This window comes from Anthonomus grandis, chromosome 6 (assembly GCF_022605725.1).
Source record: "Anthonomus grandis grandis chromosome 6, icAntGran1.3, whole genome shotgun sequence".
In the NCBI taxonomy this organism is placed as follows: domain Eukaryota; kingdom Metazoa; phylum Arthropoda; class Insecta; order Coleoptera; family Curculionidae; genus Anthonomus; species Anthonomus grandis.
In genome coordinates, this window is record NC_065551.1 from 23,519,342 (window position 1) to 23,535,722 (window position 16,381).

A 16,381-nucleotide genomic window follows, 5' to 3' on the forward strand; every position below is an offset into this window, starting at 1 on the left:
ATCACATATTGAAAATACATTTAGACTATTTGAACCAAAATCTGAACTTTATTTAATTACAAAAAATAAGAAACAAACATCTTTAAACACCAGTGGCGGCTCTTCGTTTGTTTAATAGGGATGTCAAAGAGGTTATTGGAAGCAATATAATTTTTACATGTAACTATTTTTTATTATTTTGCATGTGCAAGTGTGATTTAGATCATTTTAAAATTTTCAATCAAAATATTAATGATAAGAATTACCTTACTTTAGATCCCAACTATTAATTAATGTCTTTCGGACAATTTAAAGCATTTTTACGTATTTTAGGTATGTAATGCCAATTCTTATATGTTTCAAACTTATGGACTAATTTTCAATTTTATTCCAGGCACGGTAATAATGTTCTTCAAATAATGTTTATTTCTTAACAATCTTATTATTTACTTTTTTAAACGGGTTTTAATATCTCTCTTTGATCTCGAATTTTTGATAATATTCGAGACTATTGAAATTATTTTATCCCAAGCTTTTGAAACCTACCTACATTTTATAATGTGCAGAGATTTGAAATCATATTTAATTTTATTTCAGACGTTTCAAGTATCTTTTTTAACCTTCCAGGTTTAAACAATTTAATTAAAAGTAAAATAATTTTTGATTTTCTTTCTGCCTTTTGAAATATTTTTATACTCTCGCATGCATTTAAAATAAAATTTATTTTATACCAGGCCTTTATTCTTCCAGGTATTTTTTTAAAAATGTTTTCTTATTTTGTTTCAGGTCTTAGAGGCAATTTTAACCTCACATCTGATATAAATTGTTTTTTTTCTGCAGTTTCTAGTTATAAAGCTTAAAAATAATAATTTATTTTTATTGTATGGGTTACCTAATAGACGAGCCGCCACTATTAAATACTAATTATAAAATATGGCTTTATCTTAATCACAAGTTCTTCCCAAAGACTTTGGATACAAATTTACATTTTAAACAGAAAAAAATCTTTATCAGTAATTTTCAATTTTTCAAAGTACCTATTTACTATCACAAAACATTTTTGCCATACAATTTTATTTAATCAATTGCGCTTTTGTAAAATTAGCATTCAAAAACTCAGCTAGTAATATCGATTGCGGTAAACACTCCGTAAAACTAGACCCGCCGATCATTCTGGTTTTTCTTATATTTCCAGGAATACACTCACAAATGGCAGTTTTCGGATGTTCATCGGATAATAGTACTCTGCCTTCCCTTAACGGTGCCAGCCAAGCCCCTTTAGAACACGGCCCCTGGGAGTACAATTTATAACATTTATCCTCATATCTCACCAACCTCTTACTTCTATCACACAGATCCGGGATATTTGTTTCGCAGTTCTTTTTTTCACACGCGCACACTCCATTATAAGAAATCCCATCTATGGACGGTCTGGTTTCGAAGTCAAAGGTGACAAATTGGCCATCCCGGCAGGGTCCTTTAGACCCTATCTTGAAGCATTTTTCATCCGAAGGAAAGTAGAGTTCACCTCTATTGCACGGTTGAGGGATGCAGGATGTTGAGTTTACCAGGATTTCACCTTCGGCACAAGGTCCTCTGGTGAACGGTCTGTAGCAGATGGTGCTGTTTTGATAACGAATGTTACCTTGGCGGCATACGCATCCTCCGCTGCTAGTTTTTGGAAGAATTGTGAACATTTCTCCTTTGCTGCATGGGCCGATTGTACCTGAAGGAAAGAAAAGATCTATATAGATAATATGTTGTGACCTTTAGTCATATGTTTCAACGGTGGATCTATGGAGGATTACAGACGTATCTTCTCCAGACTGATCCAACAATAACCTAAACAAATATTAAATTGAATCAAAAATACTAAAATAATTTAAAAATGGGTAGGTGGAGGTAAAGCCCCGCATTGGCTTTTTCGAATTTTCCCCAGAAAAACTTGAAGTCACCTATTAGGTGGCTTGTTCTCTATTAAGGATGCTTAGTGTCTCAAAGTATTTTACAAGCATACAAGAACAGCATGTTTTTTACAATAATTAGAGAGTAGAAGAAATTCGGTCAATAAATAATGCATGCAGGTACCTACTAGTTTTTAAAATAACGGATGATTACGTAATAGTTTAATTATTTGCCACTACATTTGTGTGATTTGTTTTTATTTAATTTGGCAGCCATAGTTTGTAAGAATAATTGGTGCAGACGAGGTCATATGGGGTAAAAAGCAGCATCAATTTGGAGGCAAAGCCCCACTTGCGGAGTTTTGCCTTATAATATAAATTATTATTTTATATTTTTATTTATTATTTCCTTGTATTTAAATATCTAGAACATGCAAAATGTATTGGAAACATTTCAAATAGTGACCATTGACCGAAGATATACTAACTGCAATACGTGCGTTTATAAACAAAAGTTATTTCATTCGTCAGGCAGCGAAAGAAATTGGGTTTCATGAATCAACATTAAACCGACTTAAGAAATTAGGGGGGGATAAACGTGGATGATTTCAAGCAACTTTCAATTCAACTTTCGAAACGGAAATCGTACGCCACTGTAAAGATCTTGACAAGCGATTTTTTGGCCTTACGTTAAAATCTTAAGATCTTTCTTATACAGTGCGGCTCTTAATTGTCTCCCCCCCCCACTCTTATCTTTTAAATGCGTTTATGTAAAAATTTGACATAGATCATTAGAACCTAAATACTACTTTTGGTCCCTGGATCATTTTGAAAACTTAAAAATGGCGGCGGAATGCCATTTTGAAAAATAAAATTAAAAAGAAAGGGGGGTCATGCGATACAGCGTTCGAAAGCTCCCACCATAGCAAAATGGCAACTTTTGAAAACTTATTTTTTGCAATTTTATTTCCATTTAAAATAATTAAACCTTAGGTAACACAGAAATGTAACTATTTTACTACAAAAAAAGTTGAAAATGTGCACCATTAACTTTAAGACAAGTAAAATAATCTAGAACTCTTCACGAACATTTTAAAAAGTGGTAATATCAATATTACGACATGCATTAATTATTGATTTATTGATTGATTGAAGATAGGTTTTGGTTGGGTGACGTAGACTTTTTGTTTCAAGTATCCCAAAAAAAGAAGTCCAGCGGTGTAAGATCGGGCGGCCTGGCTGGCCACTCGGTAGTCAAATATTCTCATTTTTGCTAAAGTGCTAAGGTGGTGCCCAATCTTGTTGAAAAACTGTTTCCAACTCAAATTCGTGAGGATTGTCTGCAATAATTTCGAATGACAGATTCAAAAGATAAGAGGGGGGATAATTAAGAGCCGGCACTGTATGTCCTTATATGCAATCGCAGGAAGGGATTTTACACGTAACTTTATGGACAATGGGCTTTAACAAGAATCAACTTTCCCAATATTTCGTTAATCTGGAGGCTGCCATAAAAAGAAATAAAATCTGAAAATAGAAAAAAGGATTAAAATTAAAAGTTGCTAACATCAACACCCTATAGGGGGCGCAATGAAAAAGAAACAGCTGAAAATGAAAAAGCAACGAACAATCCTCTTCAGAATCCGACGCTGAGTATTCTGTTCATTGTAATAGCTCCGATTATCAATTTTCATCTGAAGATCAGATTCGAAAGAAAGAGAAAGAAAACTTACTGTAAAGTTTTGAATTAATGATTTCAACTGATTATGCAGTGGTTAAAGTCCAGGGAAAAACAAATACTTCTTTTCAAGGATGTTACGACGCTGAATTTTACAAGCGACTACGAGTTTTCAGAAGCAAATGAAGAGTCATTGTTGACGAGGATATAGTATACTTATTAAGACTCTCAAAACCGACTGAGATGAACTTTAAGATTTCATAACGCGATTGTTTTTAAAGAGGACTTGATTATGTTCAATTGTACAAGGCAACAATAACAGCAGTTAACATCCTATTTTTATCAAAATTATAAACATTATTCAACTTCAACTTAATAAAAAATTCAACTTAAACTATATTAAGTTTAAATGTCATCATCCAACCATATCATCTTCAAGGTTTCTATAGTTTTAGGTCATTTGTCATTGGCAAAATATCTAGGTTTATGTTTCACAATATGGGGTTTTAAAAGGTTAGGCAATATTTTTGCAGATATTTAGGATCATGATTGTTCTATGCAGTCATCAGCAAACCCTCCAATCTATTCCGAAAGATAAGACGTTGATGGTAGATAATTACAAATTGTTGTTTAGCTGATGGTCTGAGACTTATTTAGTCTTTTGAGACGGATACGAATTTATATAGCAAGCAGCTACCATATTTTCTATAACACTATTCTGTGATACACCAGCGAATGCTTTTATCAGATCATAGAAAACTCCAACATGGCCAAATTATTTCACAGGCTTTCCACTACCTTAGAAAAATTAATGAAGTAGATCGATAATTCGACGAATCACCTCTACCTACATTGGCAAAAAAGCGAGAAACAGATCTTCTACTGAAGAAGAAATGAACAGCATATGCCAGTGGATAAAATGATAAATAAAAGTATCGGTATTATGGTATTTAGATCGCCCCTTGTGTTATTTATATCTTTTTAATTATATCTTCTTACCTAATTCATAACAATTTCTTGTGTTTGTATGGTAGTGCGGAAAGAACTTTTCACACCCGCAAGTCTGATCCGGTAGAAATAAATGTCCGTGTTCCTTGCATGGTCCTTTTGTAAAATGTTGATAACATCGTCCATCCAGTGCCCGATACCTTCTAAGCTCCTTTTGTTTATTGCATGAGCAAACTGGTATTTTGTCGCTATCTACAGTGAGTAGTTGCCCTTTAGAACACGGTCCTCTGGTAAGTTTTTGGTAACATTTCTGATCTTTAATCCAGTAGATCGAGTTTGAGCTTGGACAGCTGGATATTGGTTTGCAGGTGCCGATTTGTTGTTTAGATCTAAATAAAGTATCCAGTAATTAACATGATTATTCGGTGAAATGAGTTTTTGTGATTAATGAACAAAAAAAATGAGAATTTTATAAGGATATTTATGAGAATTTTATAAGTTTTATGTATTGCGATATATGTTTGAAAGTTACTAATTTGGTAGATAAAAATGTTGCTGGATAATTCTGAAAGATTTTTCTCAAAAGTGCAAGATTTCTTGGATAAGAAGCTCAAAGAAATCAATTAAAACCAACGTAAATATTACGTGATACCATGTGGACTTTCCTTTAAAAAATCGTTATATTCATTATTAATCGTTAAATTCGTTATATCTTTAAAATTTTGATTTTTTTGTCATTGACGTAATTGTATATGTTTTTCAGGATTAGCAAATAATTTTTAATTTTTTTAACCAGATCTATGAAATATTCATTCTTCCATGCATTTCACATAATTTCTGATGTCTTTGTTTTTAGAATATAAAGAACAATCGTAATATTTTTATATTCATGTTTCATGTGTTTATATTCATTTTAAGTTTGTTAAGTATGTTTATTTTAGATTTCATATTGCTCAAATAATTTAATTTATTTTCTTACATAATAATAATCTACTAAATAATTTGGTCTTAAATAAATAATATATTATTTAGTGAAATTTTGGTTAAAAAGATGCCCCAACCAAAACTGCTCTAACTAAGGAAATCACTAACCCAGAGTAACTAATTTATCGTCAAATCCATGCTCTAGAACTGCTCTATTATTACTCTATCAAAAGTTTGAAAATATTTTAATTATCTCGGATAAAGTTATGTATGTTTAGGAATGTCGTCCAAGAAATTTATGTCATTATGACCAAATTGCGTTTAACTAATTCCCTGTACATTTCTAAAACATCATCCCGGATCATTCAATTGAATACAGAATATTCAAATATTGACAGAACTTTAAGGGTATATTCCTTAAACAAATGGTTGGAATAAAACGATAAACATGAAATATGATAAAATGAAAACATGAAATTGAGTGCAAATGAATTTTTCGGACAAGATCATGCTTTTAATAAGTATTTATGTGATCTCAGGGTAAAACCCAGTTAATGTTACCTAAACCTTTACCTGTATTCATTTACACTTACGTAGTAACGTTATTTTTAAAAATCATATCGGGACCAAAGTAGAACCCTACATCACAAGGTCCTTTGCTAAACAATTGGTAACATTTAGCTTCTTTGGTAGACAATGCATATTTTGGTGGGCACCTACACTCAGCATACAATTCTTTACCAATCCTACCAGTAGCTGGTGTTAATTCCATTCCCTCTGGACAGGGGTGCCCCAGCTATAAAAATACTCTCTATTTTATTCAATTATTGCATAAAGCTGTTACATAATAGTGCAGACATTTCACGCCAGTTAATGATATACTTGACGCGATTTAATAAAAATATTATTCCTACTAGAAAGGGGATTATCATATATTTGCATGTTTTATAAAAACAATTTTTAGTATTTTTACGTTTATTAATGATTGACCTTCGGGGAATTATTGTTGGTAGCAACAAGCCTATTACATAAGTAAAATTAAATAACCAACTTCTGGGCTAATGGTTTAAGATGGGTCGTCCATTTAGTCAATCGTATTAAATAATTTCCGCATTTAAAAGGTCACTTTTGGCATACACAACTTGTATAGTCGGCGAAAATAACAGGAGTTTTTTTATGAATGTATGCAATTTACATCCAAATAATGTTTACTAATTAAAGGAATATTAAGGCATTTATTGATTTTATTTACATTATAAAACATCAGTATAATCAAATTTTAGGATAATTAAAATCGGGGGCAATAAACGACATCATGTTTACCAATGCGTATGTGTGCGTTTTGTTATTGAATTTTAAATGTGTAATGAATGCTAGTACGTATGTATTGATTGCACAGTTGTAAAGTAAATTTATTTCAAAACTACGATACATGTTATGTATTATTCATCAAATTAGACCCAAACAAATTATAGGTTATTTTGAATTTTTGTTATCGTGGAAACACTTTTTTTATGAACATTTTATTTTGTTCTAATATAATTTTGGTATAATTTAGGAAGTTAATCTAATCGTCTAACAGGATTTGCAAATTCTAATGCGTATGTATGAATTACACTGTCATTTAGGCATTTAACATCATTTAGGCATTTTTTTCTCAGTAATTTATGGATTTGATGTCATTTAGAAAGAAAATATGCAACAACTGTTTAACTGTTAAAAAAATTTTGAGGTCCCTTCATTTTTCTATAGTGTGTATGCCTTTTATAGTTATGAAAAAAATTCGTTTTTTTTTAATTAAAATTTAATCAGACATTATCTTTTTAATGATTTTTTTAAACAAAACTGCAATGATTTTTGTTATTTCAGAATGTAAGGCGTCGTAGAAACATCTATATTATATATAAAAATATTTTAATTAGCTCCGTTTCAAAACTTATATTTTGGTTTACAAGAAACATTTTTATATACCATTACATCTAGGAATCAATATTAGAAATGTCTTAGTATAAACAACGCTTGCCCTTTAACTTTAACTAACGCAAACCAATTTTCATCTTGTAACTATTGAAGAAGTATGTTTATAGGTCAATTAATCAAATGGCACATTTCCAGATAGTTGGAGAATGACTAATTCACCCAATATTTTAGAATACATACTCCAATACCTATTAAGTTCATTTCCTATTTTCTCAAAGGACAATATTTTTGAATGAAATGCACGAATTGCAATCAGTATTTAGAGAGATGCAAGCGCATTAGTAAATGTTACGGATGATATCATAAAGTCGACAGATTCAAAAAAATTAACAGCGTTGGTGCTCTTAGATTTTTCTAAGGCATTTGATATGGTAGACCATCGTATACTCCGCTCTAAGCTTATATAATAGGCCAAGCTATATAGGTTTTAAGTATAGATAAGTATTGGAAAGCTTTAGAGTATTTGGAATTTTTTATAATTTCATTACGTTTTCCTTTTATAACATTCTAAGACAAAAGTAATGAGTCAAGTAGATTGTACCGGTAGTCGGATAAAAATATGGAATATAGGAGACAAAATTCGAACCTATAGGTTTTCGAAAACTAGCCAGCAAATTTAGAAATCAACGAAGAATAAATGTGTGTCCATAAACTGTCGGCATGGCACTAAAAAAGCAAGGATATATATGAAGGAAACCAAAAAAGATCTCTGCAGTAACATCTCTACATAAGCAACGAACAATGGAGTTTTATCAATGTTTTCAAAGAGATAATTTTAGCAATACTTTTATATCTGACGAGAGTTGTTTCCAGATGGGTGCAAACAACCTCAAAACCTTGTAAATCAAGTATTGTGATATTTTAAATGGTTTTCTTCTTAAAACGCATCATGTTTCTTTATATCTAGATGAGTAGCGCCTTCAGCAGCATAATGCATACTTCTGCCTATACTCAAGATTGAATGCAAGAAAAAATCAAACTGGTCACAATTCTATGGCCAGCAGCTTCTTCAGATCTTAGTCCCATTGAAAACATATAGGGAATAAAAAATTTTGTGGAATTAGCAGCCTCACGAAATAAAGAAGGTTTGATTCAGGCAGTCACCTAGTTTCTGGCATACCTGGAAGTTTAGTTAAGTGTTTAGAATTAAATGGAGATTTTGTAAGTAAATAAAATTAATTGTTTCTTATTATTTTATAATTCAAATAATAAAAATATATACAGCAAAATTATAATTGTGCTTTCTTTTTACCGAATCCTTTTTAGACACAACTATTTAGTTGATCATAATTTAATCTTGAATACTAAGAAGTCTCAGTTTTTATTATTTGGTAATAAACAAAGCCTCTATATTTTTTAAACGAGTTTCGGTCAAGAATTTGAGCGTCGTTCGAGAAAACAGCGTTCCAAGTTTTGGAATGATCGGTACAATCCTCCGATCTAATCCCAATTGAGAACTTGTGAGAAGAAGTAGAACGTCGCAATTGAATACAACTGTTTTCGAATAAATCAATCATTTATAGCTAAAAACAGTCAAGTTTGGACAAATCTTCCGGAAAACGTTAATTAGAATTTGATTGCCTCAATGCCGCGATGTTGCCAGCAATTAGTAAATAGTAAATTAGATAATACTTTTAGTAATTATTATTAAAATAATGTGTTTAAATACCCTTAGATCCTTTGCTCCTTATCTATTCCTTAATAGAAATCATAATCAGATATTTAAAAAAAAAATAGTTTTAATAAATATTTTTGCGGTGTTTCGTCCTGTAGGTCATGTAGGAGTACTAAATATTTTAAATTTATTATTTCCAGGGATGTTTTCTTCATGGATTTCAGCTATTGGACAAAACATACACACTTGTTTGTCTAAGAACGTTTTATGTTTGTTTCGGATTCATTAATTATCTGTGTAAATATAAAATAGTCGTAATTCGCCATGATAATTTCCAGATAAAGTTGGTTTAAGTTTCTCGGTAAAATGCAAAAAAATAAAGTTGTTTATTCCTTAAGAGTGTTTTTTAAAAATCAACTTCCGATGCCAGCAAAAATTACATTTGAACAATTTTTTCCTAAATGTTCTCTTTCAACGTTTAATTTTTTTCTTGTATTCTAAATAATGAAAATAAAGTGAAAACTCTTCTTACCTGAAATATTTTATAACATTGTCCATCCAGTGGCCAATATAACATCTGCCAACCCTGCGGTTCTTTGGCACAAGGATTCAATTCTGGATCGGCCCATGGCGGTGCCATCACAGCCCCATAAACGCACGTCCAAAAGCACATTTTAAGTAAAATCCATATCTACAAACCAGTAATATTTTTTTCAATTCGTATGCAGACCAGTTCTTATAAGTAATTTAATGAGTGGCCGATCAATATTGTGTAATTTTACACGCTATTGCTACCAATATGACCTGGTTTAACAGGTCACGGTGAAAATTAGGTATGGCTCCAATCAAAACGTTATATAAGCAATTTCTGACATTGACATTCTTAATTTTTATATGGTTCTTGGTATATGTCTATTTGCTGGGTTATTCCGGATAAACTTAAGTAGGCGCTATCTAGAATGACTAATAATGATAATTGTCTTATGGGGTCATATTGCAAAATAAGTATTATTGATCATATTACAATTAATATTTATTTTTTATAATTAACTTATATGTTTTTTTTTAAATATATTTATCAGGAAATTGGCAAACCAGTCACTTTGTACCAGTTTAACAAACGATTATCAGGTGTTTTTCAGAAAACAAGTTTTTTTTTGCTAAATGCAGGAACGAGAATAAACTTACTTACCTTTAAAGATTCAGTCATTATTCTTTGATAGGGCCCCTTCACTTTTGCCTTAGTTCATGCTATCTGTCGCGTAACCTGTTTACTAAATATGAGAATATTATCGTTAAGGGCTATTACATACAAAAGATAGGTTAATAGATTAACCATGTGTGCTTCATTAATAGCGCTACTAAAAAATTACAATTTTTTTTTATTTATTTTTAATTAGAGAATAGTCATTGCTAAATTACTAACTAATAAAAAAAATTAAAATGAAATGAACAAACTTCAAATAGAAATTACTCTTTACCCCCAGTTTTAATTTTTAATTTTACTAATATACATCCAATTATAAAAGCGTTTTTTTCCCTTCTAGGTAGTCTCCATGTAATTTTTTTTATATGTGCCAGACTTTTGGAGTCAGTTTCAGTTACATTCCAGGACTTTGATGTCATAATTTTAACTTTCTTCTTGATTTTTGAAGCATTTTTAGTTTTTCGTTGAGTTATTAGAGCACTTCTTGTGTTTTTGAACCTTTACTCTCATTTCCTTTAGGTTGCAAAAATTTGGACCCACTTTTTATTTTGAATTTGTCATGCTTTTCCAATATTTGATGCCTTATTTTTTCTACCTTAAAATATTATATTAGCTCCAGATTTATTAAATTTCTTCCTTCTTCTATTCTGGGCAGTATCGATTTTTTCCATTGGATAAGTTGCTCCCACAAAATATATTTCTTTAAAAATGTAATTACTATTGATCTAGAAACTATAGGAAATGTAGGTCAAAATGAAAAATTTATAAAAAATACCTCAAATTCCTGCATGACATTTAACTCCGAAAGCCTCAACAATTATTTTAAATGCCTAGACGAGAAACCAAAAATACTTGAATAATGCCCTCCTAAGAGCCTGTAAAATTATTTTAAATCCAGAGAAAGTATAAGAAATACCGTTAAATGCCCTGAATAAAATGAAAGATACTTAGAATTTCTGCAATAAAATAAAAAGTGGGTCCAAAAGCATAAAAAATAGCCAGATTAAAATGAAAAGTTACTTTAAGTGCTTAAAAGATATGAACATTTATCTCAAAGGTAAAAATTTGTGGAATATTTACGCGAGTTAACATTAAAAGCTGGAAAAACATGAAACACTAATTTAAATCTCTGAAAGACAAAAGGCGATGTCAAATGCCTGGAATAACTAACTAAATCATTCTAAATGCCTCGAAAAAATTAAAAATGCCCCCTAAAGGCTAGAATAAAAAATTTAATACAAAAAAACTTTTAAGTACTTAGAAATTTTTGGATCAAAATCGAAATATACTTGATAACCCTTTAAAGTCATGACAAATTATTTCAAATTCTTAGGAAAGATATAAGAAATACCGTTAAGTGCCCAGAATAAAATAAAAATTTATTTAAAATATCTGAAAAACATAAAAAACGCCTGGAATAAAATAAAAAGTTAGTTCAAATACTTGAAAAAGATATGAAATCTTCAAAGATAAAAAATTATGTCAAATGCCTGGACTACATAAGAACTGACCCAAAAGCTGATAAAACACTAAAAAAACTATTTTAAATATCTGAAAAGCATTCAAAACTACGTCAAATCTGTAATAAAATTAAAATATATATATAAATGTCTGAAAGACGTACCCCATAAATAGAGAGAGCCTAAACAAATTTTATTAAAGTGTCTGTAAATTGTCAAAGTCTATTGTAAGCAAGTGGTCTAAGGACTATGTCTTATCAGAATTTCAACTTTACTAGTAATTTTACCTTCGTTGCAACTGACAGGCTTAAAATTAGGGAAGTTATTTTGAGCATAACGAATAAAAAATTCACTGAGGTAAATGACATTTCTGCTGAAATGCTTTTACTATTGCCAGATACAGCTCTGGATAGTCTGATCTCAGTTTGTGTCAATTAGTCTTTAGCCAAAGCGATTTCTATTATACCAAAGCATATTTCTTGACTGTCTGAAATTATCTTTGTAGTTCCGTTGTTTAAGGGTGGGAACTCTGAAGATCCTAGTAATTACCGCTTAATCTCTCTATCTAAGATTATCGAAAAACTTATCAAAAGAAGGGTTTGGGACTATTTACAATCGTTAACTACAATTATAACAAAGCAGTTTGGCTTTCAGGCATCCAAGGATGCTATATACGACTTTTTGGAAAACTTTTCCTTAATGTGAACCAAAGCTGCATATCGGTGGCGGTTTTCTATGATTTATCTTAAGCTTTTGATTGTATGGATCACGGATTACTGCTATCTAAGCTTGAGTCCCACAGGGATCGGTTCTGGGCCAATCTTGTTTTTGATATACATAAATGACCTTGTTGAGCTAGTCATCTCTGGAGAAGTCACCCTGTTTGCGGACGATACATCAATATTAGAGGAGCTAAGTAGATGAAGGAGTTGCAGCAAATGGAGAACGACGTGAACATTATTAATGAATGATTCACATTCAATCGTCCTTATTTAAATCAAAGCACATATATTGCTGAATTTAAATGTGACATAGCACGTCTGTTCTTAAATGGTAACCCTTTGCAGAGGGTTTATGTAACTGAGTTATTATTTTTATTAACAATAAAAAAATTACGCTTTGAAGACCATACACTAACTTTAAGTAGAAAGCTCTCGTAAGGATATTTTTCTAGAAGGGTTGTAAAAGGAAAATTGAGAACTCTTATACATTTATTTATATCAGAAACTTCCGCACTTATTTTTAAAAATCATTTTGCACTCATGAGTCCTGTCACTAGTCACAACACTCGACAAAATCTTCTGCCTCTACCGCTTGCAAGATTTGCACTAGTAAAAAAATCACTTGTAAATGAAAGCAGGAAAGTATTTAACCATTTACCAATACATCTGAAAACTCTAAATTCCTTAAAGACTTTACTGTTGGGTAGGAGATTATAGTATGGATGTAAGATTATGTCTGATGTCAATGTTTGTATTTTTTAATTCTTTATATTTAGATTATTATTTTGAATTGTTTTATTTAATTTTTGTGGCTCTTGCATGTATTTAATGGTTTCTGTTCACTTTTATAGCAATCTTGCTTTGTCAGCAATTTTTTTAATTTTTCGACTAATAAAGCACTTTTGAATTGAAAAAGTTGAATTGAAATAATTAGCACTGCCAGGAAGATAAAAGAAAATACTTCATAAGCCTTGAAAATATAAACAGTTATTTCAAATGCCCGGAAAAAATTTTAAATGCTTCTGAAAGGCCTGGAATAAAAATTTAAATACAAAAAAAATGAAATATGAAAGAATTTAGACTTTTTAAAGATTTGTAGTGAACACAAAAATTCAAAAAACTTCATTTTGAATATTAATAGTGTAAGGTCTGGAGTCTAAGAGAAATTCGAGCAATCAAAATTTAGAAAAAAAACTTAATTTGGCAACATACAGGGTGTTAACAAACTTTCAATTTGATTTTTTATAAATAATTAGGCAATGTATCCTAAAAAGTTACTCGTAAAAAATAGTGCATATAGATATTAAAACTTCTTTGGTAGAAAATTTAAAAAGAGTTTGTTAATAAAAAATTACTTGAAATATGAAATATCCCTATAAATATTTTTGAAAATCAAATTACCAGTTAAAAAAAGGTACCTTTTTACGTACTCCTGTTTCAATAACACACTCTAGTCGTACAGACACACACTGATGATGACCAAAAGGGCAACAAAACTTCGCGTATTCAATGAGGGAAGAAAAAGAGAAAAAAAATTAAAAGTCGCGACTATTGTGCTCGCCCACGCGCGCGCGTTCAGTGGTCCCTAACAAGAAGAGATGCGGTCCGTGTTAAACCTTAAAGAAGAATGTTTATTTAATGTATATTATGGTTCGGAGGTTCTACGACGCGTGGTACGAGTTCTCACACTCGTATGCCATTGTACTTATTTATTTGTATATTTCGCGTTTAAAATGCAATGCCGTCGCAAACGGCAAGGACGCACTCTTATTTGCTCGATCTATTTGAATGGTCATAATTTCATAGATATTTGATACCGGGTTGCGTAAGAATTAGAATTATATAAAAAATATAATCGATTATAGGTACGTAAGCATAGAGTAAATTTTTTCTCTTTTTGCAAAAGTGAAAAATTAAAAGTTTATTGTCAGGAAATGTTGATGGGTATTTTGAGTCATTTTCAATAATTCCACTCATACTTTTGAAAGAATTTTTCATTTTATTTCAGGAATTTCTCGTGTATTTATGTATGAGGTATTTTTTTTTATATTTCATTTATTTGAAATAATTCTTCATGTTTTTCACCTCTTTGACATTAGTTTGTAGGGTAAATACGTCGGTAGTTGGACAGCTTTCTTAAATTTTAACTTTAAAATCAGTAACATATTGGTTTTAAAAAAATGGCCTGCACATATCTATTTATTGTAAAAAAATAAAATTGAAGATTAAAAGTACATTTTTTTAAATATGTGAATTATTTCTCGTTAGCCCAAGTTGTAAGCTTGGGTAATCTTTTTGTTGAATATAGCTTAAAAAAACTACTTGCGACGATCAATTTATATATTTTGGTCTCGATCTCTATGAGATCATCCTCAGGGCTCTAACAGATAGAAAAAAACATAAATTGAATCATATCATATATTCTAGCATAGTCATAAAGGTTAAATTTTCCAACACAATTAAAGTAATAATTATAATTCAATTTTTAATTGTAAATTCCTTTGGTCTAAATTAAGTATTTTACATATAATTAATTCTTTTGAAGAATTGATTTTTAAGGTGTAAATCAGACCTAAAATTAAAAAAAAAATAGTATTTTAATTTTTAAATTTAAAAACCAAAAGGTTACAACACTTAATATGAGAAATATTCTATCAAAATATTCGCAGATCGTCTTTGTTAATATTAATAGCAATTTCAGTTTTTCGACCGTACGGATAGCAACTGTAACTACATATCATCTCTCCGAACAGTGTATATGAATGGGAAAGCATGTAAAAGTAATTCGCATTTTAAATTTTGGCATATATTATGTTTAAAACAGGTTAAGTTAAATTGCTCTAATAGACGTATATCATATACGCCTGTTTGCTAAGAATATTTCTACAGGCATTGATGGCTTATATTGCTATATTCGCCTATTATCGAGCCTTTTCGTGTGTGCTTTAACCTCATACCTAATTAATCAACTGATCGGCAACTTATTACTTGTTTTTGTCCAGTGTGCGATATTTTCAATTAATTGCTATGGATGCGTTAATTAAATGAAAAGATGGACTTAAAATGTGGTGATTCCAAGTAGTCATTTTGGACAAATCGAAATTTTAAAAAAAGGTGCACGTGCTAAAATGTTTTGTATTAGAAAGTGGTATTTTGGAAAAGTGGTGGTATTGAAAGAAATTTTGGAGAATAACTCATTGCAGCGATATTTTAAAATATATTTTGAAAAATATCACAGCAATGAGTAACGATATACAGGATCCTCCAAATGATAAAACTCTAATAACGAAACCATTAGATAAAGTGCAAGATGGTAAGTTCCTTTTATTTTGTTATTGACGACTATTTTTTGATGGTCTCAGATCTGTTGCTTATTTTGTTTATTCACTTTTTATTTTTTATTTGAAATTACTGTTAATATTGGCTAGTTTTATAGGTTAAAAAAACACAAAAAGAGAATGACCTAAATTGAGCTTTTTTTTAAATTAATTTTTTTTCACAGAAGATTCTATGGCCACCAAAATACCGGGTTTAATTTCAAGCTCCTCCAATAATATACAAAATATTAATAAGGAAGAGATTAATTAGCTCAAACTACAAGTACTCCAGAATATACTCTTGAGACCTGGATATTATTTTATTTTTTTTTATTTAGATTAATATTATTGTCAGGGGTTCAAATACCTACAATGGGGCCTTAACAAAATAATATTTTTTTTTTCAGAAAATAAAAATTTGGCTGATTTACATGTATTGTCTGTAACAGGGGTAAATGCAACTTCTAACCAAAGAAGAACAGAAATTATTTCTGGAAATTGAAGAATATTAATAAAAAATGTTTTTTTTAAGGGAACAAAGAAATCAAAAATAAAAACTTAAGAAGTCAAAAAACGAGGTAAAAGAAAAGTTTGAGAAACATCCGTATGAAAAAGATCATTCCAGAATTATTAAAAAAAAGTAAAGA

The 16,381-nt window shown here is 30.3% G+C and overlaps 1 protein-coding gene across 2 annotated transcripts; it reads right to left on the reverse strand.

Moving 5' to 3' along the window:
* Positions 1 to 185: 185 nt before the first annotated feature.
* Positions 186 to 14,134, reverse strand: LOC126737517 (uncharacterized). 2 transcript variants are annotated; one of them, XM_050442441.1, is made up of 6 exons: positions 13,836 to 14,134; positions 10,221 to 10,302; positions 9,561 to 9,719; positions 6,027 to 6,229; positions 4,561 to 4,898; positions 186 to 1,705 (listed from the first exon to the last, which is right to left on the reverse strand). In XM_050442441.1, exons 2-6 carry the CDS (start codon positions 10,236 to 10,238, stop codon positions 1,053 to 1,055), a joined length of 1,371 nt encoding a protein of 456 aa, XP_050298398.1. In that variant the 5' UTR covers positions 10,239 to 10,302; positions 13,836 to 14,134; the 3' UTR covers positions 186 to 1,052. The 2 variants fall into 2 exon arrangements, with proteins under 2 accessions (XP_050298398.1, XP_050298399.1); XM_050442442.1 differs by having other exon boundaries at positions 13,819 to 14,134.
* Positions 14,135 to 16,381: the final 2,247 nt, after the last annotated feature.

What these genes read in the sequence shown, in the direction of transcription:
- LOC126737517 (XM_050442441.1), bottom strand. An exon ending in AATGTTATAAAATATTTCAG is followed by an intron (nt 6,230 to 9,560) that starts GTAAGAAGAGTT and finishes GTATTTTTATAG; the next exon opens with CTGGGGCACCCCTGTCCAGA. An exon ending in AAGAAATTGTTATGAATTAG is followed by an intron (nt 1,706 to 4,560) that starts GTAAGAAGATAT and finishes TCTTTCCTTCAG; the next exon opens with GTACAATCGGCCCATGCAGC.